At 48.3% G+C, this 27,665-nt stretch overlaps 1 protein-coding gene across 10 annotated transcripts in view; it reads right to left on the bottom strand.

Annotated features, from left to right (window-relative positions):
• ARMC8 (armadillo repeat containing 8) overlaps window positions 1–27,665 on the bottom strand; it is a 702,262-nt gene that overhangs the window by 160,823 nt on the left and 513,774 nt on the right. For all 10 annotated transcript variants that reach the window (XM_086955494.1, XM_086955495.1, XM_086955496.1 and 7 more), the window contains exon 19: window positions 13,083–13,178. In XM_086955494.1, the coding sequence (XP_086811620.1) occupies window positions 13,083–13,178 (96 nt within the window). The remainder of the gene's footprint in view (window positions 1–13,082; window positions 13,179–27,665) is intronic.

Here is a 27,665-nt window from a genome sequence, read left to right as displayed (position 1 = left end):
GTCATTTAGGAGCCGCAGAGGCTCCCCTTGGGCATTTCTGAGTTCAGAGTCCCCCGTGGGGGACTCCAACGGCGGAGCATTTTGTTTAGAAAGCCCAGAGAGGCCCAGGGGCCATTTGTGTGATGTCGAGCCCCAGAGGGGGGCTCCAACGACCCCGCCGTCATATTTCTTTGAAGAGCCTGTTAGGCTCAGGGGGCATTTTCTGTGGCCAGAGCCTGAGAGCTCCAACGCTGGGGGCATGTGTTGCGACAGAGCCTGTGTGGCTCCCACCCTGGCGCAGCTTGTCTAGGGGCTAGTGAGAGCCCCCAGCCGCAGTGTTGATGATTTTCCCAGCTGTCCAGCAATTAGTGGGCAGCTGCACTGTTTAGGCCTTTCTGTGATGTACACAGTTGCCCAGCACTTTGTAGGCAACTGCCACGTTTAGGCTTTTTGTACTTTTGGACTGGCGCTGCATGGCAGCGCACCCTGACTTTGGACTCAGGGCATCTTTGCCCCACAAGGTCAGTTGGCCTAGGGACTGCCACAGGTAGTGGCTTATGTAGTGTTGGCGCAATGCGATTCCTATGCTTTTAATAGTTATTGCTTATGTGAGTTTTTGCGCTATTGATTTATTATGCACCTCTGAATGTGTTACTGCATCATGTGTCTTTCTTTCCATGCGCTGCACCTCTGAATGGTTAGTCATCATGTGTCTTCCTGCGCTGCACCCCTGAATGTATTTTATTGCATCATGTGCTTTATTCTTGACACCTCTGAATGTCTTGGGCGTCATGTGTTTTCTCTTTATTACTCCTCTGAATGTAGGTTTATTGCATCATGAGTAAGGTATTCTTTCTTAGACCCCTAAATGCTGAGTGATACTTAGGTGGTTGTCTTTTCTACTCCTCTGAATGTAGGTTTATTGCATCATGAGTAATGTATTCTTTCTTAGACCCCTAAATGCTGTGTGATACTTAGGTGGTTCTACTTTCTTAGTACAGGTGGTCCTAGTAAGGTCCTGGTTCCTGTTACCAGTGGTTACTGGTTGTTATCTTTGATTATTATTTTATGTTACATTTATTCTTCATTCTAGAAGTGATTTTATATTCTACATTTTATCTAGAAGTACTATATCGGATTCTGACAGGCGCCCATGTGGCCCTGTCTGGTGTACATAATCCCTGTGAATATTGCCCATGCCAGTTGGCACAATGTATATGTGTGATTTTATCTGATATGTTTTTACAATACAAAAGTTATTTTTATAATAACCTTGTGTGGAGTCTCTTTTGTGGTGTGCCTAGTATGTTGTTGCTGTTGTGCGCTGGCGCAAATGCTTTACACATTGCCTCCAAGTTTAGCCTTCCTGCTTGAGCCAAGCTACCAAGGGGGTGAGCAGAGGTTATCTTGGCGTGTGACTTCCTTGCCCTGACTAGAATGGTGGTTTCTGCCTGGCTTTGGCGTCAGCCTTAGCCTACCAGAAATAGCCAGTTCTAACACATACATAAAAACATTGACTAACGAACTCAACTGGTGCTTCTAAAACACGCCTATCCCAGTGTACCTGACCTAAGCCTAATATGTGGGAAGGAGTAAGTAAGTTGCAGTTTTTAAGTTAAGTTGGGTTTTTGCCAAGTATCGAAATCAAGAATTCTCTCTAAGGTTTTAATCAGCTCCGTACCTTGGTTATAGAATGAAGGAGGTCTTGTATCTCGCTTCTCAGGACTCGATCTCCCAGCAACCCGCAAGGTTAACTTGGGAACACCGGAGCTGGATTTCTCGGCGTGAGAAAAGGCAGCTTCTCCAGCGCGTCAAAGGGGAGGGGCGGGTTCCTTTGTCTCTCTCATCAGCTGGGCTTCGGATAAGTAGATAACTGCTCTGCTCCACACCACTGTGTGTTTGCTTAAGGCAACGTTGGTATATTTATACCTGAAAGGTGCCGGGTTTGACGTAAGGTTGGACATAAGACGTCACTAAGAAGTAACAGTCTTTCTGGACTCCAGGAGTGCTTGTGCAAATCAAAACAAGAGCAGGGGGGGATTCCCGGGCTGCTGGAGGCTTGGTTTGTGTAAAGAACACGTTGTGCTTTCTAGGAGTCTATGGGAGTAGCCTTGCCGTGCTTTGGACTGCATGGGCTGTTACTAAATATGGATATGATTCTTATGCCTTTATAAGGATACTATTTATTATAACCACATAAGGGCATGAATCAGGAATATCGAATTAGGGTCCTAGATAGAAATACAACACCGGAGTAAACAGCTTTGGTGGAGTGTCTCTTGGCCGATAAAACAACATCCACCACAACCTGTGGGAGAGAGAAAAAGGTCAGGCAGTGGCGTAACGAAACTTGAGGGGGCCCCCCTGCAAGCACAATGAGCCCCCCCAGCGCCCCCTCCCTCCCAGCCCCCCCAGAGCCCCCCCCCCCCAGCCCCCCCAGAGCCCCCCCCAGCACCCGGCCCACCACCTACCACCAATTAGTTATCACTAATCTGGATCTCATGGGGGTCATGGAGGGCCATGAGATGGGTGCGCTGGGCTTTTTTACTGGGTCTTTATGGCCGTACAAATGAGCTGTGCCCTCACCGACAGAACGTGCATGGCATTTAAAATGTCACCCTCTTACAAACAGATGTTAAAAAAATAACAATAAATTGAGCTTCTCAAACACAAAGAGTGTCTTGTGTGTGAGTGCATGTCAAAATAAGTACACAGAGGTTTGTTTACACGATCCTCCGCAGACGTGATCATAATGAGTGATTATGGGTGTCTGGCCGTGCAGGTTATATGGCGAACATACAGGATTCTCATCAGCTGATTCAGACGCTGATCATCGCTTCTCCTGTTTAAACCGCTCTATCTGCGCTCTTAATCCCAACGCGAACGTTACAGAGTAACTGCATTATCTTGGGATTGTTTCACTCAGCGCGCACCACACGTGTTGTTTTACAAGGGTATCCAGCTTGCACGCACCAATGGTGCATATGTAGGACCGCTGAAGGGTTATGTTGGGGTGGGGGGCTCTACACGTTGTGCGAGGGCAGCTGCAGGTGCCCACACGCCATAGGAGGCACCTGATGCAACAGGTGCCAGCCCTCTTTCCCCATCGGTCTTTTCAACTGCCATTCACATTTTGGTTCCACCCACCAGTATGTGTGCCCACTTCAGGCACCGGTTCTCTTGTATTGCGAGTGTTTCGTTTTCCTGATCAGGTGCACATTTACCTAAAACAGGCACCCAGAGTCAGGGCAGAGACTGTTGTGTGGATTCATGGTCCACTTGGTGGAATAAGGCATTGGTCACTCCCAAATAAATTTTAACATAGTTTAGGACATTAATATTTTGATTACACCAGAGTTGTTTTGATCACTTCTATCAAATTCGTTGACAACTCATGAGCACTGAGCCACCACATCTCACTGTTACCTTTGAGAGCACCTCTTGTTAAGTGATTTTTATTTGATATATTTGTTAATCTTTGCTATCACAGGTTATCGTGATACAATTGCCTACTGCATTGGAATCTTGGACTCTTATGTCTGTCTACAGGAAACAGTAATGGGAGGACACATATTTTTTCTCTCTGCAAACTTACTTGAAATTATCCTTAAGAACCATTGTACTTTTACACTGATGACCATACCCAGATAGAGGAACAGAGGGTGGCCCCTTAGTTCTATAGCCTTGCTGAATGGTGGGTTCGAACTAAAAAGGGAGAGCATCCTGCAGATTGTTTGTGCAATTAAATTGTTGAGAGGGAGATTCACCCATGTTCTGTTCCCTGTCTAACCCACGTCTTTCTTTTGCCTTGCCAAGTTTGATTGTTAACATTATTTAATGGACTCATCAGCATTGGAAATAATTAAAAACTGATGACTTCATGTCCCTTGAACCTGGTTTGGGGCCTGGATGTTAATTTGGGGGTGGGTAAGGGGCAACTCCATATTTCATGCACTAGCTCTTGCAGCTTGGCATCATGGTCTGTAAGTACATGGGCAGGTCTTGGCCAAGAGCACAGGGCAGGGCCAGGTTGGCCGGACAGGGTATTGGGCATTTCCCCACTGGGCAGCAGGCCAGGGGGCGATTTTAACCTGCTGGAGGCAGCTCTTACCAAAAGACTTGAATGGAAGCTGTAATTCCAGCAGCCACTGCAGGGAAAATACAAGCCTCAGCGCAGCCGAACAGAGCTACCCGAGACTGACTGTATGGGACTTTGCCTGACAGCCAATCAGCATACTGCCCAGTCAATGAGAACCAATGCGGGCGAGACTTGGTGCATGGCACCGCAGCCTAGCTAATAGGTCTTGCATTTAAGAGTTTGAGCTATTGGCATTGTAAATGACAGTGCCTTTTATTTATGTTTTGTTTTTAAAACAAATAAATAAAAGGCATTGTTGTTTACAATGCCACCAGCTTAAACTCTCGCAAATGTGAGATCTATTGAATTGCAAATGCAAACTATATACAAAAAAAAGCGTTAGGAGAGAGCGTGTCCTGCCTGCAACAGCAGGGAGGACAACTCTATTTGAGAAAATCGTGCTCTGAGGCTCGCTTTTTACTTCGCGCTCTCTCTCCATGCAGTGTGTGTAGGTGGGGTGGGGGGCTGGTATGACAACCTGGTTCAGGGTTTTGGCTTGCCCCCTTCCCTAGCCCAAATGGCAGGAAAGAATTAAACACGTTTCCAGAGTACTTGTGCACAGCAATTTTCGAGAGTCAGTGACAGTGTGTGTTGGTGATGTTTGTGTGTGTCTGCAATAGCAGCTTTTTACCTTCGCTGCATTTTAATACATTTCCATGTGTCTTTCAAAGAGGCAGCATAACCCCAATATTTACCTACAAATGCTGTTTTCCACAAAGAGCCTACAGCTGTAAATACTGCAGCTTCAGAAAGGGCAGGGACTGCGCTAAAAAATACTCTACATATTGATTTGTCGAAACAGCATTTACAGACATCTAAGGAGTTTTACTGCTGCCATCAGCGCCTGCAAAAGTGAGGTTTGAGGCCTGCTAAAGTAAGGGGCGTTTCTAGCCTACACCACAAACTACTAACAGTTCACAAGGGGGGCAAGAGCTTTCCGTCACTCACGTAGGCAGACAAATTTGAAGCTCAAAAAGTCCCTGACAGCCGCTGTTAACTAGAAATTGACTGACCTCGAACGCCAACAATACCAGTCACTGGGCTGCAAACAGTAAGCCGTGTGTTACAGTGTGGTGCTTTGTATCCGAAATAGGAATGCTTTACTGTCAGGGTTGCCGGGCCGACTTACTAAATATCAAGAGGATTCATGCCCGGTCCTGCCTCAAAAAGGAGGGCTGCCTTTTGTTAATACAATACGAACCGAAGTTATGGGGGCACTTTATAGAGCACAAGTTACATTACATTTGGACATGGGGTGGTGGGGGACACTAAGTGATTTGCCCAGAATTACAGAATGTTAAGCCAAGGCCAAGACTCGAACCTGGCTCCCCAGCCTTAAAGTCCACAGCATCCTCTTTTCAGATGAACAAATCTCTCTCAAATTATTTACATTGTTCAATTCTACAGCCCAGCTGAACTAAAACAAAACGTAAAATTTTTTTTAAAAATTCTTTTCTACTAACTCGTTTTAACAACACGTGCAATGTAACGATTACTTCTTTGAATTGCAATCAACTATTACTTCTTTCAACAGTACTCAACTAACTGAACTGGGTAGTGAGGGGGCTCCCTAGCCATGAATCCAGTATGTGACCTCCAGCTCACCGCAGGGCTCGCGGCAAAAGTTCCCCCGCACGCGCATTGCATGGGAGGCTGTTCCCAGGCCACCCCATCTGTTGCCTTCGCTCATCGAATCAGACCGCATTGTACCAGAACGTTAGTGACAGACAACTCATCCAAGGAAGCTGGGGGTCAAGCAGGCTACCACAGGCTACAGGCTGTAGACGCAGGTTCCTTCTTGCAGCGCCGGGGGCTCTTTGGGCTTCTGGTTGTTTCACGTCAGTGCGAGCGGCAAAAAGTTAAAGTCCCTTGTGGCCCCGCCTGGGCGTTCGTTTGCGCACTGCGCACACCCAATTAGAGGCCGCGGTACCAAAACGGCACCATTTAAATAATTAAGAGGCCGCTGGGCACCATTTAATTTATGGGAAGGGCGGGAGGCCGCCACCGTGCGCACCATTTAATTCATGATTGAACTTCAATCATGAATTACATGGTGCGCGCACAGACTTGAGCAGAGGCTTGCTTGATGGCTGCAATGAGACTGAGTGAGGGGGCCTGTGAAGCGCGGGGGCCTGTGTTACGCCGCTGAGCTCTGGTTGCCCCGTTCAATCTCCAGGCATAAAGGGGCAGAATTTGGAGGTGGGGGTGTAGAACTTGCCCCTGCGACTGCAAGAGGATATCTGCACTGGGAGGGAGACGAAGTGGAGGGTGCGATGAGAGGTAAAGGAGGTCTGTGTACCACACCATTCTTGGCGAGCCCAGAGCAATCTCAGCCTGGGCCCGGTTTTGCTGAATCTTCCTCAGAACTCAAGGAATAAAGGGTATGGGAGGAAATGCGTCAAGAAGCTGTGAGCCCCAGCCTAGCTGAAACGCATCCACCAGCACTCCCCGCCTTGGATACTGGAGACTGCAGAACAAAGGGCAGTGCACGTTTTCTTAAGTGACAAACAAGTCCAACCTTGGTAATCCCCACATCCTGGAAATGTGATGGACACCTCCCAATGAAGAAGCCACTTGTGATTGGCCGAGAACTGCAGACTGAGATTAACCACATGCACATTCACCTCTCCGGCTAGATGATTTGCAATGACACAAATCTGATGGCCCTAAGCACAGGACCAGAGTCGCTCGCAAAACTTCTCTGCAGACGTAGCAGCCTGGCGAAAGGCACCAAAGAATCTTCATGGAGGTCAGTGACGGACATATGACCCCACATTCCCTACAAGACAACCAGACTTCTTCTGAGCGGCCATTGCACTACTGCAATTTCAGGAAAAACCTGTAACAATGAAACTCTCAGAAATGGTGAGCCCTGGAAAAACCGTTAAGCATTGACGGCACGGAAAAAAAGGAACTAATGTCAGCACGCAAACAAGGTCTGAGCCATTCCACTGTGACGTCCTCATCGACGTGGGAGAGCTATGGAGAAAAGTTTCTGTGGAATGCAGCGCAAGAGGTAATTCAAAAGGTGAGGAATCCACAGGCACATTTATCCATCAGAATTACAAAATTACACGGCCCTCTCCGAATGTGCATGGCGTGGAAAGAAAAGGAGTGATGTTGGCGCACTGGGAGGGAGCCTATATTGGCAACTCACATGACACTTCTGACACAAACAAAGACAACACAGACATGGAGCGGGTCGGCGATGCAGATGCGGCTTTGAACTACGACACCTACGAGCTTGCCGAGGTACTGCTTGAAAAGTTTCCAGATCAAGTCTGACACACAGTAATTATTCTAGAGTAAGGAATCTGCTGCTTGAATTCTCTATCAGGTGTAAGATATTTCTAAGAGCTGGTGAGCATCCAATGCCCCGCTGGTGTCAGAATGGCTTTGTGTTGTAGATTACTGTGACCCAGCTGTAGAATCGGTTTACAACAGTAGGGGGTTATCAAGGGTAATATACGAAAATATGGTAGAAATATTAGACTCCTTCCCAGGGCTTGAAACACGTAGGAGATTGGCAGCATATAACTGTGGTGTTACGATTTTGATGGATATACCTTGTGACATTGTATTGTTGTATTTTGATGATTGGCATATCTGTGTTCTTTCAATATGTACCTGCTGTACCATGTGCTGTCTTTGACTTATAGACAATAAAAACATTTATTTAAAAAGATCCATGGAAAGACAGATAATATCAAGGATAACATATTCCCTAAAAGTTTCAAAAAGACTAAATCAAGTCTTGCTTATGTTTCAGACCAATGCAATCACTTAGTTCTGCAATGGGAAATCAGGCTTCTTAAACGTCCAACTGCATTTTGTCAACATTCTCTACGAAGAATAAAGACCACTATCCACATAGTTATAATGGAGGTGAAACTTTTGTTTCAGAAGCGGATCAAAATTGCATTCCTTGAATCACTTGTAAGATCATCTTCTGAGCAGTTGCCCACTGCAGGGTTCTGTAAGCTTGCTTTTAAACATACTCTTTCTTTTTATAGGTTTTGAAGCTGTCCTTACAGGTAATCTCCAAGTAAGGTTGATATTTCTACTGCCAATTCCCAACTGTTCCTAGAGTTCCCATTCCCAATACATCTAGCCGATTACTATGCCTAGCAGCTGCTTTACATCTCTTGGTCACCACATTCCTCTTTTCAGGTCTCAGTCAATCTTTCGTCAGTGTCACTAGCTCATGGTACTGTGGTGGTGCAGCACTAGAAGGCCTTCTCTTGACTGTTGTTTTCAGGGCAACTCTGCTGACATGTCACAGCGACTTCACTTGCACCATAGTGCAGGATAGTTGCTCAGTATGAGCCCATCCTTGAAGCTGTGGCCTCAGGGCCAGGATGTTATGGGTGCTTGTTGTGGGCAGTTGCACTCTACGGATCAATATCTCCCAGTATGCTTGTCTGACAGATAAAGACTCTAGGCCAGGATTATTCTTTGGCAGAGACGTTAGCTCCTTCCCAGGATATGCTTTGAGTCAAAAAGCAGCACCGGGCTTTCAGGCATTGAAGGGTGTTGAGCAGTATTTGATTTCTTTAAATGCTTACCCCCTAGACTGCCTTCTCTTGACTGGGTCAGCTTCGGTTTCGCTATCAAAAGACATAAGCAACATCTGGGTGTTACACATGCTGGGAACACATCTGGCTTCTCCTCAACAGTTTCCCCTTCTACAAAGAGAGTGAGGGTTACTTGGCACTATGTAGTACAACTTAAGTTTCTCCTATACATTGTGCACACTTCACATGATGCTTCCTCACCTCTGAAGGGCTGGCTGTAATGCAGACAACAGCCTTGAACACACAGCAACTCTGAGTACTTTTTAGAGCCTTCTTTAGACAAGAACAACTTGGATCTGGAAAAAATAAGGTGGTTGGATCCCAGTTCACTACATTTCTCCCAGACATGGGATGTGGACCAGCTTTCAAAGGTTTCACAACCAATATGGGGGGGGTTGTCATTCAAATGTCCTTTTTAGGCTGCTCCTCTGATACATCCTTTATGTAAGATGACAGCCCTCACAGCAATGAAGTGGAATCCAAGAAAGAGTATCCAAAACAATGGGACAATTAAGTGTGACAGCTCTCTACCCGGATGTCATCATCCTTCTTGAAAGAGTATTTAGGCTCAGACAAAAGAACAGGTCCTACCTAGAAACAACCTCACCATGGACATGAGAAACTGCAGTCCCACCTCTCACCCCTACCATCTACAAAATGACAGTGCTCAGAAGAACTAATCACCATCCCTTTGTTAATAAAGTGTTCATGGAATTTACAAAGTTACAGACGCTAAAGCATACGCCAAATTAATTGCTACGAGACTGTCTCTTATGCCCAAGCTAGTCAGTCAACACCAACATGACTTTGTGGTAGGCAGAGATACGACTTTACATGTCAATATGGCCATTACAGCGTTTGACGTTGCAGCCACCATTTCCTCCACACTCGGTATGGTATTACTCGACACTGAAAAAGCATTCCACCGAGTGGGGTGGGATTATCTTTGGGCCACTCTTAAAGAAATTGGCTTTAAGTCACAGTTTCTAACTAGTATACAAGCTTGTTACGATTGCCCAAACGCAAAAATAGGATATGTTAATTTGTTATCCCCTACTTTTCCTATTTTGAGAGGCACTCGTCAAGGGTGTCCTCTATCACCGCTCTTATTTGCTCTAGCCATGGAGCCATTTAATAACGCTATACAGTCCCAAGAACGTATTAAACCATTTGTTCATGGCAGTAATTCACTTAAAATTACAACCTACGCTGACGACTTGGCAATATATACAACTGATGTGACAGAAGCTATGGCTGGAATTATCAAAGAAGCCGATGATTTTGGCGTCGTTTCGGGATATAAATTAAATTTGAATAAAACACAAATTATAGTGAACCACAAACCACGGGTTCCAGTCATGGGTACCTATTTAGGCATTAAAATTACATCCAATATCAGGGAAACCAAGGCACTTAATTATGATATTCTATTAAAAGACACAGCCGCTCTTCTTAAAAAATGGTCTAAGGTCCCTCTAAATCTCTTTGGACGGATACATCTTATTAAAATGAACATTTTACCCAAATTCTTGTATCTATTCAGGTGTATTCCTTTGATTATCAATAACGTATTTTTTACAAAGCTGGATGGTATTTTAGGAAGTTATGGGGCTTTAAAAACAAAACGTAGAGCACTCTCTTTCTTGAAGTTACCATTTATCAAAGGTGGTCTTAATTTTCCAGATTTCCGAATTTATTTTTATGCTTCCTTTTTGGGGCGATTACACACTCTTTTCAACTCCAATAATCCGTATTACTTTCATCAATTTATGCTGGGCACTAATGCTACACAATTTCTTGCAAGAACTAACGACCCGAACTACTTTAAGAGAGTTAGGTTCAAGACCGCTAAAGATACGATTCGTACATGGAACATAATATTGACTAATTAATAAGACTTCTATATTTCAATCTAATCTAACACTGTGGAATAACCCGGGTCTACCGGGCATTTTTAGTGAACCGGGGTGGAGAATGTTGGCCAACCTAGGCATCACTAAGCTGGGAGATCTATATGGTTCTTCTGGTTTCCTAGAGTTTGAAACACTTAGGCTACTTTATAAATTACTGAAATATATGCAATTCAAATATATACAGATCCGTGATTTTTTAATCAGTAAAATGAAGCCTAAATATATTTCAGATTCAGACTTTTGGGTATGCATGTATAGGGGGGGGAAAAAAAAAGGAATTGACAAAGTTAGTCCTATTTCCATCCTCCCTTATTTCAGTGTCTAGAACGTTATCCCCCAGTCAGATGAATACAGTGAACACACTTCCACTGTCTGAGGAAGCTGTATCACCGTCCATTTTGAGCAATGCTAAACCAGGGTCATCCAATATGTATCACATTGGTCTCTGCCTCAGACTCATCCCACATTCAGAGTCCTATTACCACACATGCGCGATACACTCACTGCACATACACGCTCTTTGCACACACAGAATGTCAGGGCCCAGTTCTGGGGTTCGCCTAACAGCCAAACTTTACAAGAGAGGGGTTAGTAGACTCTGCTCTCCCTGACGCAGAGAAAAACATCTGCTTACACTGCTGATTCAGAGAAACTCTTTACATGATTCACCTAGTGCAGGAATAGTAATCCAATGTTCATTATGATGGTATGTTTTGTGAGCCCAACCAGGTTACAGAACATGATCTGGACCCTGCATTTAACACACAAAAGGTGATGGGAGGATGCTTGCAGTAAATCTAACCACTGGCAATCACTTAGGGTAGCATTCCAATCCATTGTTTGCTTTTGTCCACCATGCCACTCCAGATTACACCCAGCAATATATAAATCAGTCTTGACATTGCTCCAATAGCAACAGTCCAGCCCGAATTGCCAAGCCAGGTCCTCTCTCAAACAGAACAAATATAACCAAAGACCGGTTTCGTCCTGACTGAGGCACTTCAGTCAGTGTAGCTTGGCCGCCTTGACACACTGAGCAATGGACGGACCTACGTCTGGGCATACCCTTAGCCACATAGGGCATTACATCATACACTCATCTGGAATTTACATTAGCAAAAATAGGCCTAGGCCACTGCATAAACGATATGTATGACAGCGGGGTAGACAAAAAGTAAGGATACTAGTTTCATATCCAGTCAGGCACTCAGGGCAAAAGTAGAAGTCTCTTTACTATGTAGGGGTTATTCCTGTCTAAAAGGCAAATTGAAATTTAGGCGGACCACCTTCTAAGAGTAGTCATTGCTTTAAAGGTCAATGTTGTCTGCCCATCTGGAAAACATTAAAGGTGTACTACGGCAACTCACGTGTGTTCACCATGCCACTCCAGATTACACCCAGCAATATATAAATCAGTCTTGACATTGCTCCAATAGCAACAGTCCAGCCCGAATTGCCAAGCCAGGTCCTCTCTCAAACAGAACAAATATAACCAAAGACCGGTTTCGTCCTGACTGAGGCACTTCAGTCAGTGTAGCTTGGCCGCCTTGACACACTGAGCAATGGACGGACCTACGTCTGGGCATACCCTTAGCCACATAGGGCATTACATCATACACTCATCTGGAATTTACATTAGCAAAAATAGGCCTAGGCCACTGCATAAACGATATGTATGACAGCGGGGTAGACAAAAAGTAAGGATACTAGTTTCATATCCAGTCAGGCACTCAGGGCAAAAGTAGAAGTCTCTTTACTATGTAGGGGTTATTCCTGTCTAAAAGGCAAATTGAAATTTAGGCGGACCACCTTCTAAGAGTAGTCATTGCTTTAAAGGTCAATGTTGTCTGCCCACCTGGAAAACATTAAAGGTGTACTACGGCAACTCACGTGTGTTAACTTCTAGCATTGTACAAGAACTTCGTCTGTAATTTTCAACGGCTACACAAAAAATATTTGTAGCCTTAGGAAAATCACAATTTGTTTTGTAGGTTTGTATCATATTTCCATAGTGCACATTTAAGTTGGATTGGGCAAGTTGGATTGCTGTTAATAAACGCGAAACAGGAACTTACTTAACAATAGAGAAATATATTTAATGAATGTGATGCTAAATTTGAACCCTGGTAATCATAAATAAGGATTGCTGAATGAAGGACACATGGAAAAAACAAGGAAGGTTTGAGCTGCTGGGACTTGAAATATTTTGGGGAAAAAATACTTGAACTTTTCATTGCATACCTTCTCTAACTGCTCAGATATCTACGAACACAAATGAGAACATATGTTCAGAATGGTTAAGAATTAGTCACATACTCAATAAACAACAGGATTTGCAATGCAACCCACATAGGCTCATGCAACACTACAAACGTTCACATTTCACAGATTTTCAAAATACTGAAGTAAACGAATGTTTAAAAGCAAAATATCACCCCCTTTCTTTTCTACCAAGTCCAGCTATAGAAATGTCCTTACCATATAATACTTGATTTTCTGCAAGATGTCATCATTGGTCATGATAAGCTCTTTTGCTGTTGTTCCATCTGCAATGTTGGCAAGTATACATAGTGTCTAAAGAGGAAGCATTTGGCTTTGCATTAGTTTTGAAATGGATCTCTTTGGTTCTCAGCACCAAGAGCTACATCAGAAACTGGCCAACTTACTTTAAAAAAAAAATTCTATTAATGCCCCACTCTCAAATTTTCAGGCTAAATCACAATAACTGATAATGGATAGTTGTACTACAAGAAATCATTTGATATTTATTGAAGCACCTTGAAAGGCAGTTTAGAATTTTGGATCACAAGAAGGATAATACCACACTTCACATTGTTAAATTGAGTATCATTAAAATAGGTTTCTTCAACTCTGTTATTTTCACAAAACCTGCAGTACACACACACACACACACACACATACATACATATATATATATATATATATGGAAACATATATTATACACACACTCTTATGCACGCACCAGTAATATACAGCATTCTAGGGTGTTGTAACTCCCACCAGAGGCCACACCTTTAGTGATTGTATGCCAACGCCCTTTACAACGGCATTCCAGCATACAGCCTGCAGAGGCTCCTGTTGGTCCAGAACCAGGCGGCCCGGTTGGTCTATGGTCTATCACGTTACCATCACTCTGAACCCCTCCTCAGGGAGCTTCACTGGCTTCCTGTCAAGGAACGTTCCCTTTTTAAGACCGGCTGCATGGTCTTCCAGGCCCGTCAAGGCACTGCCCCCGCCTTCATTTCCTCGCTAATAAAAGACTACACCCCCACTAGAGAGCTTCGATCTTCTTCCAAGTCTCTCCTTCAAATTCCACGCTTCAAACGCAAAAAGTGGGGTGGAACCACTTTTTCTACCTTGGCTCCCACTTTCTGGAACTCTCTCCCCGATCACCTGCGCTCTGCCACTAACTATCTTTCCTTCCGAAAAGATCTAAAAACGTTCCTTTTTAAACAGGCCTTCCCCGTGTAACTTCCCTTCTTCTCCACGACAGGTCTTTTTGCCTCAGTTGCCGAACTCTCTACTAGCGCCAAGAAACCGTACGGTGCACGCTGCGCTCTACAAATGTTTTAAATTGGAAATTGGAATTGTGCTCAAAAGCGTTCCAACTTAACAATCTAGTGAAACTGATGATGATGGGCAACACACTCAAACTTCCCCTGCGATGTCCTATACCTCATATACAAACAGATAATCTCTCTACTGAGAGGGTAGTAGCCCCAAAAGGGAGAAGGAGCACTGCGTCGTAATCAATTTCAGGGATCCCCAGTTGGTTGATTTTTACTTCAAAGATTGACATATACGGTGCAGGAGCTCTGCAGAGCAATATTAAGGCTATTCCTCTTGGCTACTTTTACAGTCCCAGTAACTTTATGCCTAATGGACTAGTTATCTCAACACTGTTAAGGCTGCAAACTATTACAACACCCAGTCTATTTACCCCGCTGTAGCAGCATGATTCACTCACTAGTACAAAGGGCCCAATAGGGACATGGAATCCAGTGTTGAATGTCAATGATGGTGGGACTAGGACAGCAATTAGGGGGCTAGTATTTGAAGAAAGGAAACATGCGATCGAATGCACTAAGGCCAAGCATGGGTTGGCTAAAGTGTCTACGAAATTGTGTGACACCCTTCGAAAGATCATGCCCTGCAGGTGGTTAAAGAAACAGTTAAATCAAAATGGGTGGTAATCGTGTCATCTTCACATGTTGAGGAAATGTTAACTTCCAAAATATTTTCTGTGGTACCAGCACTGGAATTCGTTCTGTTGTTTTGGAATGTATTACTAGTACATTGAAGGATGACAACTGGACAGAACAGGGTCTGGACCTTGTATTAAACACAGAATACGGGATGGTCATTGTGAGCCTACCGTAAACCTAGGCACATTATAATGTTCATATTCATTGGTGCCACTCCTTTGAGACACCAGCCGCTATTTCTAAGTCTGGGCATCGAAGGGGAGGTCTGCTAACTCTGCTAACTCTAGTGTCCGTCTCCTTAGCGGGCATGATCATTAAAACTTTCACTAACTCGCCTCATTTTCAAATTATATGCTTGTCCCTTTGTGTCCGCTCGACCATTGTTCTCTTAAGTTTAAGAAGGTCTTTATGTTTATCTGTAGGACACAGGATTAAAGCGCACCTATGTTGTTTCCCCAATAGAGGCAAATAAGAATAGAAGAATTTTGCACAGACAGACCACCATAGACTACACCCATCTACTAACAATTGGTTGTTCAGAGTCAAGAATAGTTGAAGGTGTGTCTGAGGGCTGTGGAAGATCCTGCTCATTGACTTAGAAAAGTATATTGAAATCTGAAAAACAGTTACCAAGCTCTTAGACTTAATGTCATCTTTTAGTGAACCAAAGAAAAAAAATGGTTAAGTGGCCTGCTCTTCTGCTAATAGTTGCTTAATCAGGGATTTGAAAAAGGCACCAAGAATGACGTAGAAGGTAAGGATATGCAGACTATGCTATAAGGCGGCGATAAAAGAGAGAGTGTTATCAGGCAGGAAGCTTGGGAGTTATTACATAAGATACATGAGTTTGATCCAGACGAGTGATCAATTGCTTTGTTATGCAGAGTTGTAGAGAATACTTTAAACTGGGAGGGGATTCTGGTTCTGAGCTGGTGTGAGTCTAGCCACATTTATGGCATGGTGGGGCTACTCGAAAATCCAGGTCTTTAGCTTCTTGCAGAATTCAAGAAGTGAGTAGGAGGCTCTTACACATAGTGGCACGTTGTTCTATGCCTTAGAAGCGATGTAAGGGAAGGTGGACCGCTAGATCTGGTTGTCCGTATGCGTGGGATATATGCACGTGGCAGTCCTGCTGAGTGGAGGTATCTGGAAGGATTGTGAAAGCAGAGGCATTTGTTGAGATTTGCTGGGCCAGTGTTATGTAGTGACTTGAAAGTGTGGATGAGGAGCTTGAATTGTGCTTATTTGTGAATAGGGAGCCAGTGGAGCTTGTTCAAGTGTAGAATGATGTGGGTACTCTATGAGAGGTTGAGAGTGAGTCTGCGCACTTCTGAATAGTCTGCAGCATTCGGGTGAGTTTTTCATTGATCCCAGCATAGAAGGTGTTCCCGTAGTTCAGCGTGCTTGTAACCAGGGTGTGCATGATGGTTTTACAGGTGCTGATTGCGAGTATCTTCCTCAACATCTTCAAGGTATGGAGCATGAGGCAGTGACGGCAGTGCCTAGGGCAGTCATGTCAAGTTAGCTATTAAAGATGATCCTGAGGTTCTTGGAGTGGGTGGCAGGATTGTAAGTTGGTCCTAGCTCTGTAGCCCGCCAGGTAGAGTTCCACAAGATCATGATTTTGGTATTGTCAGTGTTCAGCTTTAGAGAGTTGGTCTTCATCCATTGGGTGATTTCAGGCATGACTTTGACCCGAGTACTGGGTGTCTTGTTCATGAGGGAGGAATGAGTTGCATGTTGTCGGCGTAGAAGAGGAAGTTGGTGTCGTGAGAGCAGATGATGCAGGCTAGAGGGATAATGAATGCGTGTGTTGGACTTGGGCCTTTTTGGCAGGTTCACCCACTAAACTTTTTGCCTTTAGCCTCTGGCATGGTGGTAGTGATCTTAGGCCTCTGTGCACTTTAGCACTGTGGCCCAGTGTAAAGTGCGTGCGCACTCTGAGTGTGTGTGGTGAGATGGCCTGCTCCCCATAGGAATGCATGGGGGATATGTGTGCCTGTGGTAATTCCTGATATGTGGGGAGTGCAGGGTCGAGTTTGGTATATGCAAACTCGTGATAACAAATGCTGCGCAATGGTGTGCGCAGATTTGTTGTGTCTAGTGTCGAAGTGCCACTTTTAGAAGTTGGCATTTCTGTGTGCTGTGAGATGTGAATTGCCTGTCTGGCTTGTGAGTGACAGGGGCTGGCTGGTATGCTTGGCTCCAGGAGCCAGGGTGAGTCTGCCCGGTGGTGAATAGGGAGATCTGCATCTAGATGGGAGCGAGGAGTTGCACCTGGGACCTGAATAGGGCTAAGCCTTCCCTCCACAATGCTGGCTCCACCCCCTGTGGTGCGTCTGATGTCCCTGGCCTGTCTTGTGAATAGGGTTAGGGGCTGAGCAAAACAAAGTGCTCCAGAACCAGTTGTATCTGATTCTCCCCTTGCCTACACTGCTACAACAAAGGATTTGTGTATATAAAAGAGGGGCTGTGACCTCATGTAAAATGTTCTTGTTCTGTACTCCAATCAACCAGGGGCATGCTGCTGCTGGGGCTCAGGGGAAGAATTGCCTCCCTGAGCTCTGCCCTGCCCCTGGATGCCTGGAGGACTTTATTTGGGGCCCTTCTGCCTTGCCCTTGATGCCTGGAAAGACTTCTGGGACCTTTGGCTTTATTTTCCTTGCCTCCAGGACTTTTGCAAACGTTTAGTGCCCTGGGAGCACTGTGCTCATTCTTCAGGTTAAACCCTTATCTGGAGGGAGCCTACCACTCATGGCTGCATTGATAATTGCAGCGCTGGTACCCACCCCGCTTATTTTGATATTTACTTGCAGGTGCCACCCTGCATTCTGTCTGCTTATTTTTATTGTTGGTTCGGGTGCCCACCCCGCTCCTAACTTTATTCTTCTGACCGAGGGTGCCTACCCCTCGGTATTGCGGGGAAAAGAGATCGCTGCTGCAGCCCGCAGCAAAGCAAGAAGTCAGGCACCGTAGTGCCTGACGGCAGGCGGGACTTCCGGTTTCAAGAGGGAAATCCTGCGCCAACCACCGAGAGGAGAAGCGGACGAGTAATGGCCTCCCGCGGCCCGGGGCTGCATTGAGCTGGGGAGAGCCCCGGGGCCGCCAGCAGGAAGCAGCACGAGTGTTGCGGGGCTCCCATGCGCTGGAGGGAGCCCCGGAAGTGGAGTCCTGCCCCGAGCTGGTGAAGAAGAGAAGCCTCTAACAGCAGCCCAGTGAGCCAGGGCTGGACCGGGTGGGGAGAGGCAGAGTCCCACCAGGAGAGCGGGCCGTACCAGTGTAGCACAAGTTCCTTTTTTTTGTATGAGTGGACCCGTTCTTGGGACGCTCCACCAATGCCCATCTTTTGTTCAAGGGCCCCGTGGGGGTCCCGAGGTCCCGTGGGGCCGTGTTCCCCCAGAGCCCCCAGAGCCATTGCGTTCCAGCGATTGGGCATTTATTTTACTTAGAGGGCCGGAGTGGCCCAGGGGCAGATTCAGGCCCCACAGTTATCTCCCGAGCCCGAGGGCTCCCACGATGGCACTCATTATTATTATTACCGGAGCCAATGCGCTCCTTGGGGGCCATATTTCTGTTCAGAGCCAGTGTGGCTCCATCGCCCCGCCGTATTTGTTCTAGAGCCTTGAGAGCTTCACCATATGGCGCATTCGTTCTGAGGGCCAGTGAGAGGCCATGCCGCATTTTTGCTTTCCCAGCTGCCCAACAAGTAGTGGGCAGCTGCACCATTTAGGTTGCTCTTTCTTTTAGGGGACATGTTCTTGTAACCCAGGCGTGAGATGCACTCCTTTGCCCCAGCCCTACCTTGGCCAGCACAGCAGCGCAGCACTTAGTGCCAGCTGCAACGTTTAGGCCCTTCCCTGAAGATTCCCAGCTGCCCAGCAAGTAGTGGGCAGCTGCCACGTTTAGGTTTGCGCCAAGTGAGCCTCAGTGGCTGTCTCTGCAGCGCGCCCTGACTTTGTGGACAGAGGGCACTTAAGCCCCTTATAGATGGCCAGTTAGCCCAGGGGACTATTAGGTTTGTGGGGCGCAAGTCCCTAGTATACTTTTTGTATAGGTGCTAGGAAATGTAATGTTTGTAGTATGATTTATGCACCTTGATTCATGCTCATAGATGTGCTTTTATGCTTATTAGGTTTTCCCTACTGTTTTATTTCTCTACTGTGGTCTAGGTTATGTTATTAAGTGAATTTCCTGATGTTTAGGAGATTATGGTTTATCCTATTTTAGCTTATGAGGTTGGCGCAGAATAGAGTTCTCGCCTTATGTGATACTGTACCTGTTGCACAAGTTACTACTTGTGTAACGATATATTTGTAAGAGACATTAGTTAGTGATAGATTCCTTACCTTAGAATATCCCCAGGCGTCAGACTGGATCCAGAAAATTTTGCGTAGCAATACCCCTGCGCGCCGGCAGGCGTCTTCCTCGGCTCCACGTCCGTCGTCGGCGTCGTTAGCGCCGGAATGACGTCGTCGGAGCACTTAGACGCCGCCCATGCGCGCTGACGTCAGTTCTGATACACAGCTTTTCTGTGCCAGATACGAGGAGCCATGATAGAACCAACACTGGTGCCATAAAACTAGGGCCCTGAAAGGGGATGACCTTAACCCTAGATATCGGTTCGCAGAAAGGGGAGGATGGGTGGGTCGGTAAGGAATCTATCACTAACTAATGTCTCTTACTGATATATCGTTCATGGGCGTCCGCAGAATTTTTTCCAGGGGGGGGCAAAATGTTAACATCATTTCCATCCTCCGGCATGATGTGTGCCAGGTGGGGCACAAGAAAAACTGGGGCGCAGGAGGAGCAGGAAGCAGGCTGCATATGATCTCATACACCATAATAACAGAAAAACGTTCAACAGCACACTCTAAAACCAATAAATAAATAAATCAGTCAGTCCTGAATGAAAACTCGCGATATGAGTATTTATGCACTCATGAGTCACATATTCTGCCTTGTGGTGTGTTACTTTTTCAAATCCCCTTCTGCTCCAGGGAACCCATGCAGGGTTCTTCTATTTCTCGCCTGTGGTTTCCACACCCTTTCTATTCCGAGAAAAGAAAAATTGAAATATTTTCTCGCTAATTACAATGTTTTTCGAGTCACTTTCTAATACCAAGACGCGTTACTAAAGGTGATTTTCATAGGAATGAGCGTCGAGGAGGGTGAAAGAAGCGTCGTGCGCTGCAAGTTTCCCGCCCAGTGCACGCGAGAGCGCACGACCGCTGCTGACGCCTTTTCACCTCTAACATTAACGATAATGAAGCGAATACCAACGTGCCTTCCTGTTGTGTTTATTCACTCCACACACACTGCATATTCACAAAAGCTCGCCCCAGAGAGGACACATTCCTGTAATTTACTCTGGGGGATCTGTTGCTATTCATTAACATCGCGTGTCGCACTCCCGAGGTTTGTGCAAACAGCGGGGCGTCTCAAGAGAAATACGGTCCGGGCGCGCCTACTATCCATCTAACACACGCAAGGTGTATTACAGAAAACACTTTTTTTTCCGACTACGATACACAATGGTTTTTCAGTCCCCCATTGCTTTAGTGTTGTGGAATTCCGGAGGATTTTTTTTTATTCCACTAGGGCGCTACCAGCAGGTAAACTCCCAGCAAGGATATTGTGAATAACATTGGATCTTGCTTAACCCCACTCTCCATTTGTGTCTTGAGTGCACGGTGGAATGCACTCAACCATCGAATGCCTTCGGGTACATACAAAGACACAATGAGGAAGATACGTGCTTTCTGTTCTTGACTAAGTCATTCTTAACATGCGTATTTAAAAGGCACAATACATTGTAACAATTTCAAGTTTTTACATCATCTAGACTGTCTCCCATTCACCCATGAGTAACCAGATAATCGATTGCCAAAGTGCAAAATAGTGAAATATAGAGAACTGTGATCTGGGGTACGAAAGTGTGGGGGCGTGGCAGTAACACTGGGGGCTGGGCGAGTGAGGCATGCACTTGATACAGTGGCTATCAATGCATTACTATTACTTCATACGTGGTTCCTGTTACGTCCCGGTTATGGACTGACATCCACAGCAGGTGGAGTAACATACAGAGCTGAGCAATCTTTCCCAAGTAATAAGCAGAACTTTCCGGCAGGTGCATTAACCCACCCACTCACTGTACTATCTCCAGAAGGTTACAAACAGATCTATGCTGCAGGTACATCAGTCTACTGAGCTACCTTGGAACGTGCATATGAGGGCGTGGATAGCTCCACGCGGCTTGCACAAGGATATCTCTTGTGCAGTTTAGGACATGCTATGACTCATTTACTTTCAACTTCAAGCTGTGGGTGGGAGAAGGCAAGTCCGGGCCTTCAATCGTGCTGTAATCTTGCTGGCCGTTTTCCCGAATTCCTGCTCCTACGGTGTCACGGCCCTGGCCTAGAAACAAACACCACTGACTGCACTCCACTGTGGGGGTGGGTGCGCGATACTTTGCAGCGTAAGATAGGTGGCGCACTGGTGCATGCAGCGTAAGATAATTGCCGCTGCGTGCAGCACTCTCCGTCTGCTGCCATGATGTCAAAGGGATTTCCATGGTGCTGCTGCCTGCTGGCCTAAAATGATACAAAAAAGAGGCCTGCCTGCTCACAAAATTAAAAGTTCTGATCTCCGATCATCATCCATTCTAATATATAACAAACAATGCATGGAAATAAAAATGGAAAATAAAAATTTCACTGACAGCACCAGACATTGTAGGCCGGGTCATCATCCAGGGGGGGGCAAGTGCCCCCCCTTGCCCCTCCCTGCGGACGCCCATGATATCGTTACACAAGTAGTAACTTGTGCATCTGAAAGAGACACGTTAGTGATAGATTCCTTACCTTAGAATAGATACCCCAGCAATACCATCCCCATGGTGGTGGGTCTGCGAACCAATAATCACACCAGAAAGTCCTGGAGGACAGAACGGCCAAAGAAGCCATCCCTCCGGACTTGGCTGTCCAGGCAATAATGTCTTGCAAACGTGTGCAGCGAGGCCAACGTAGCTGCCTGGCAAATGTCCTGCAAGGGCATTCCTCGGCCCAGGGCAGTGGTAGTCGCCGTGGCCAGAGTGGAATGAGCCCTTAGTCCAACAGGGGGTTCCTTCTTAGCCAAGGAGTAACACGCCTGGATACACAAGATGATCCACCGCGAGATGGTCCGCTTGTGTACCACCTTTCCCTTCTTAGCGCCCACGTAACCAACAAAGAATTGGTCATCCACCCGGAACTGGGATGTGCGATCCAGATTGTAAGAGAGCGCACGTTTTGGGTCCAGACGGTGGAGCCTCTCTTCCTCTTTCGAGGGATGCGGAGGCGGAAAGAAGGTGGGCAAGGTAATGGACTGCCCGATGTGGAAGGCAGTGACAACTTTAGGCAGGAAAGAGGGTCTCGTCCGCAACACAACCTTGTCCGGATGGGCAGAGAGGAAAGGAGGTGTAGAAGAAAGAGCCTGGAGCTCACTCACTCTCCTGGCAGAGGTGATGGAAACCAGGAAGGCAGACTTCAAGGTAAGAAGACGGAGAGGACAGTTATGGAGCGGCTCAAAGGGAGCACACATTAGGTAGGTAAGTACAAGATTCAAGTCCCACTGGGGTATCACGAAAGGAACAGGAGGAAACGTGTGTGATGCCCTTCAAAAATCTATTTACAATCGGGGACTTGAACAAGGAAGGCTGATCAGGAAGCCGTAAGAAGGCGGAAAGGGCAGAAAGGTATCCCTTAATAGTGCCCAGAGCAGAGCCCTGCTGGGCAAGAGAAAGAAGGAAGAGAAGAACCTCGGAAAGAGGGGCAGAGAGAGGATCCACAGCCTTTGCTGTGCACCATGCCTCAAATCTGTTCCACCTGCAGGAGTATACCGACTTCGTGGAGGGACGCCTGGCTGCCAGAATGACATTACAGACTTCCGGAGGCAAGTCAAATGGCCTCAAATGCCGCCGCTCAATCTCCAAGCTTGTAGGTGGAGACTGGACAGGTTCGGGTGGAGGACCGTCCCCTGCTGCTGCGACAGAAGGTCCTCCCGAAGAGGCAGACGAATCGGGGGATCGACTGACATGCTGAGTAGCTCGGGATACCAGTATCTTCGTGCCCAGTCCGGAGCTACAAGGATAACCTGGGCCCAGTCGCGCCTGATCTTCTTCAGCACTCTGGGCAGAAGTGGTATAGGCGGAAAGGCATACAATAGACCGCAACTCCACTCGCGACGAAAAGCATCTCTGAGCGAGTGCCGCCTTGGAAATTCCAACACGCAGAACTGATGACATTGTGCGTTTTCTTCTGTGGCGAATAGATCTAACCAAGGCTCTAACCACTGCTGAAATAGGCCTTGCGCCACGTCCGAGTTCAGACGCCATTCGTGATCCATCATACACCGAGGGCTGAGTTTGTCCGCCCTGGCGTTCAGGGAACCTGCCAGGTGTTGAACCACCAGGGTCACGCCCTGATGTTCCAGCCACTGCCAGAGGCGCAGAGCTCCTAGCATAGGGTCCACGACCCCACCAAGCCCTGTTTGTTGCAGTACCACATGGCGGTAGTGTTGTCCGTGAACACCTGCACTACACTCCCCCGGACAGAGTGCTAGATGAATCGCCTGCAGCTCCAGAAGGTTGATGTGGAGCTGAGACTCCGCCGGAGACCAGAGACCTCCGATCTCCGCCTCTCCCATGTGGCCCCCCCCCAGCCCAGGAGGGACGCGTCCGTCACAACTACGTGCTCTGGGTGGGGTAGGGAGAGGGATCTGCCACTGACCCAATCGCGGTCCGTGAGCCACCACTGCAGCTGTCTTGCAGTGCCCTCCGAGATCATGACATGGTCAGACAGGTTGCCCTGATGCTGGGCCCACTGAAACTTCAGGTCCCACTGCAGAGCCTGCATCCGCCACCGGGCGTAATGCACCAGAAGGATGCAGGAGGCCATCAGCCCCTGAAGCCGCAGCGTCAACCTGACCGAGCCTCGGGATAAAGGCTGAAAGATCGGAATCAGAGCCTGAATATCCCGAACCCGCTGTTCGGGAGGATAAACCCGAAACTGAGCCGAGTCCAGAACCGCTCCGATGAAGAGGAGGTTCTGAGAGGGACACAGGTGTGACTTTGGCACGTTGATGGAGAACCCCAGCAGATGCAGGAGATCGGCCGTAGTCTGGAGGTGGCTGACGACTGTCTGGGGCGAGCCCTCCTTCAACAACCAGTCGTCGAGGTAGGGGAAGACTGATACCCCTAACCTGCGCAGATGGGCTGCGACCACCGCTATCACTTTGGTGAACACCCGTGGGGCGCTGGTAAGGCTGAAGGGGAGCACGGTAAATTGAAAGTGCTCGTGGCCTACCATGAACCGGAGGTAACGCTGGTGGGCCGGCAGGACGGGGATGTGAAAATAAGCGTCCTGCAAGTCCAACGCTACCATCCAGTCTCCGGGGTCCAGGGCAGCTAAGACCTGAGCCAGAGTCAGCATCTTGAACTTCTCCTTTCGTAGTAAGCCGTTGACATTTGGTAGGTCCAAGATAGGGAGTAGGCCCCCTTTGCCCTTCTTGGGTACCAGAAAGAAGTGGGAGTAACAACCACACCCTACTTCTGGCCCAGGAACGCGCTCGATGGCCCCCTCGGCCAAGAGGGCCGTGACTTCCTCTTGCAGAAGTTGCAAGTGATCTCCCGACACGCGGTGGAATTGCCGTGGCATGGCTGGAGGGGTTGCCTCGATGGGGAGGGAGTAGCCCCTTCGGACGATTTGCAGCACCTACCTGTCCGACATGACAGTGCGCCAGTGGAAGAGGTGATGGCGAACCCTGCCCCCCACTGGCGTCACATGGGCCTGAAAGCACGGACTAGGAGGGTTTTGAGGCAGGTGCTGCGGGGGAAGGTGTGGACTGGCCTCGCCGTTGTCCCCGACTGCCGCCACGGCGGTTCCCACGGTCGCCACTGTGCTGTTGAACATTCTGCGGCGCGTGGCTGGCAGCACGTGTGGGGGCGCCCCTTCCGTGGCCACGAAAGGAGCGAAAGGCACCCGTTTGCTGGCGTGGGGCCAAGAGGCCCAAGGACTTGGCCGTAGCCCTGGAGTCCTTAAATCGCTCAAGCGCATGGTCTGCCTTGTCGCCAAAGAGACGACAGCCATCAAACGGCATGTTCAGGAGAGTGGCCTGGACATCGGCTGAAAAGTTGGCGGACCTCAACCAGGCGTGGCGTCGAACCGCCACCGTCGTTGCCATCGCCCTGCCCAGTGAGTCCGTGGTATCTAGCCCACACCGGATGGAATACAGCGCTGCATCTCGACCCTCCGCAAGGGTTTGGGTGAGTTTTGCCCGGACCTCCTCTGAACATTGTGGCAGCACGTCCGCGACCGCGTCCCACAGGGTGTGGGTGTAGCGGCCCAAGAGGCATGTGGTATTGACTGACCGCAGTCCCAAACTCAGAAACGAGAACACGTTCTTCCCGAACTGTTCATACCTCTTGGATTCCCGATCGGGCGGAGCCGTTGGGAATGCGGTCTGGGAAGTGGATGCCTGGATGACCAGGCTCTCGGGGGTGGGGTGGGTGGACAAAAAGCAAGGGTCGCCCGGTAGCGTCTGGCCACGTTCCTATCCACAGGCGGACCTGTGGCGGGCTTGGACCAAGTGCCCACAAGAACATCACACAAGGCCTCATTAAACAGCAGCAGAGGCTCATCGGAGCTTGTCTGCGCTTTAAGGACCTCAGTGAGGAGGTTAGTCCTCACGGCCGGGACAGGGAGCTCAAGGTTTAAGGCCTTGGCGGCCCGCGTCAACACTACACTACCAGCAGCCCCCTCCTCCGTAGCCACGGTGGGAAGGGAGACAAATCCAGTGTCTGGCGAAGTGTCAGTCCACTGGCCTCCCCAAGCTCATATGTCCAGTCCTGTGGAGACCAGCACTCCCGTGCCAGAGGGTCCTCAGATCCCTCCCAATCACCCTCGACACCCATCTCCTGCAGTTCAGGGTCAACAGATAGGTCCTGTTCATGGAAATAGAAATCTCCAAATGCCGTCGGTAGCAGCGCCTGAACCGGACCGAGGGTAGGATAAGGGACGGCGCCCATAGCTGGGGGCGACAAATGCAGGGCCGGCGCCGGTGAGGTCGACCGGCGACGACCCGGATCCGGAAGCGGATCCAGAGAGGGCCTGCGGCGCCGGGACCGAAGTCGTCGGCGGCGCCAGGGTCGAAGCACCCGACCCGCTAGGCCCTCCAGCCGGGGCCGTTGGGCCCGGAGGCGCCACGGAACCCGGCTGAGGAGGGAGGGACCTCATGACCATGAGGTACCGCTCGACCTCCTAAGGCGTCGGGTCTTGCCCAGGGACCTGAAGGTGTGGGGCAGTTGGCGACGACTGCGACTCCGTCGGAGCCGCGTGGGTGGAGTCACCCGAACCCCTGCCGCATCACGCGAGCGTCAGGGTGAGTCGGAGGAACGATGATGTCCCTCCGACCTCTCATGCCTCTTACCTGAGGACTTGGATCCTGACGACCGATGTCCACTCCCGGAGCTGCGAGGGCTCCGACCCCGCGACCGGTCTCTCGACCTCCTGTGGGACCGGGACCTGGAGCGGCGCGTGCCGACTGCCGGAGTTCCAGTCGCTTGCGGGACCGCTCCCGCCTACCTTTAGACGTCAGGGCCCGGCAGTCGGAGCAGGTGCGGTCGTCGTGGTCGAGGCCTAAACACTTGAGGCACCGGCGATGGGGGTCGGTCGCACTTGGAACAGGGTTTAAACCCGGGCATCCCTAGCGGCACCATTGGAGTTGAAGATTCGAGTAGAGAAATGATCAAAAAGATCAAAAAGTTTAGTCAAAAAAGACTAAGGGGTAGAGCTTCTCCGGATCTGCGCTAGCTGGCGCGGAAAAAAGAAGAACTGACGTCAGCACGCATGGGCGGCGTCTAAGTACTCCGACGACGTCATTCCGGCGCTAATGACGCCGACGACGGACGCGGAGCCGCGAACGACGTCTGCCCGCGCGCAGGGGTATTGCTACGCAAAATGTTCCAGATCCAGTCTGACACCTGGGGATATTCTCAGGTAAGGAATCTATCACTTACGTGTCTCTTTCAGATATGATTTATATTACAGGTTGACGGTGAGTATAGTGTCTGTCAGTGATTACTGGCTGTGTTCCAAGTTCATATATATTCCTACTTTTACTATTCTTTACCAAGTGCTAGCTCTGACAGTGGCTCACGTGGCCCTGTCATGTGTAAATAATCCCTTGTGAATATTGCCCGTGCCAGTTGGCACAGTGTATATTGTGTGATTACTATCCGATGTGTTTTTATCACAATACAAAGGCTATTTTTATATAACGTTGTGTGGAGTTCCTTTTGTAGTGTGCCTAGTGTGTTGTTACTGTGTGTATTGCGCAAATGCTTTACACATCGCCACCGAGATAAGCCTAGCTGCTCGTGCCAAGCTACCAAGGGGGTGAGCTGGGGTTATCTTTGGCGTGTAACTCCCTTTCCCGGACTAGAGTGGTGGTCTCTGCCTGGCTTTGGCCCAAGGCTTAGCCAACCAGAGATCCCCATTTCTAACAGCGTTGAAGAGGGTTGGGCTCGGAGAGGATCCCTGCAGATCTCCATGGGCATCCGACGCATACGGAGCCAACAGCCGCAGCCCATCCTAAAGGTCTAGGGGCCAGGCCCCTCACCTTTTCCCCAACACGAAGTGTATCTGTCAGGCTAAGCAAAGGTCAGCCAGACAGACACTCTACTTTTTTATGTTAGGCAGCCAGAAGCTTATGTGAGCTAAATGTGCATGCTCCTCCCCTTCCTGCCAGCCTGAAATGCGCTTTGCCGGGCTGAAGAAGTCACAGCTGCTGTGGGTGTGAC

This window comes from Lissotriton vulgaris, chromosome 2_1 (assembly GCF_964263255.1).
Source record: "Lissotriton vulgaris chromosome 2_1, aLisVul1.2, whole genome shotgun sequence".
NCBI classification, from domain to species: domain Eukaryota; kingdom Metazoa; phylum Chordata; class Amphibia; order Caudata; family Salamandridae; genus Lissotriton; species Lissotriton vulgaris.
The sequence above is the reverse complement of the archived record's forward strand: the minus strand, read 5'-3'. Positions and strand labels throughout refer to the sequence as shown.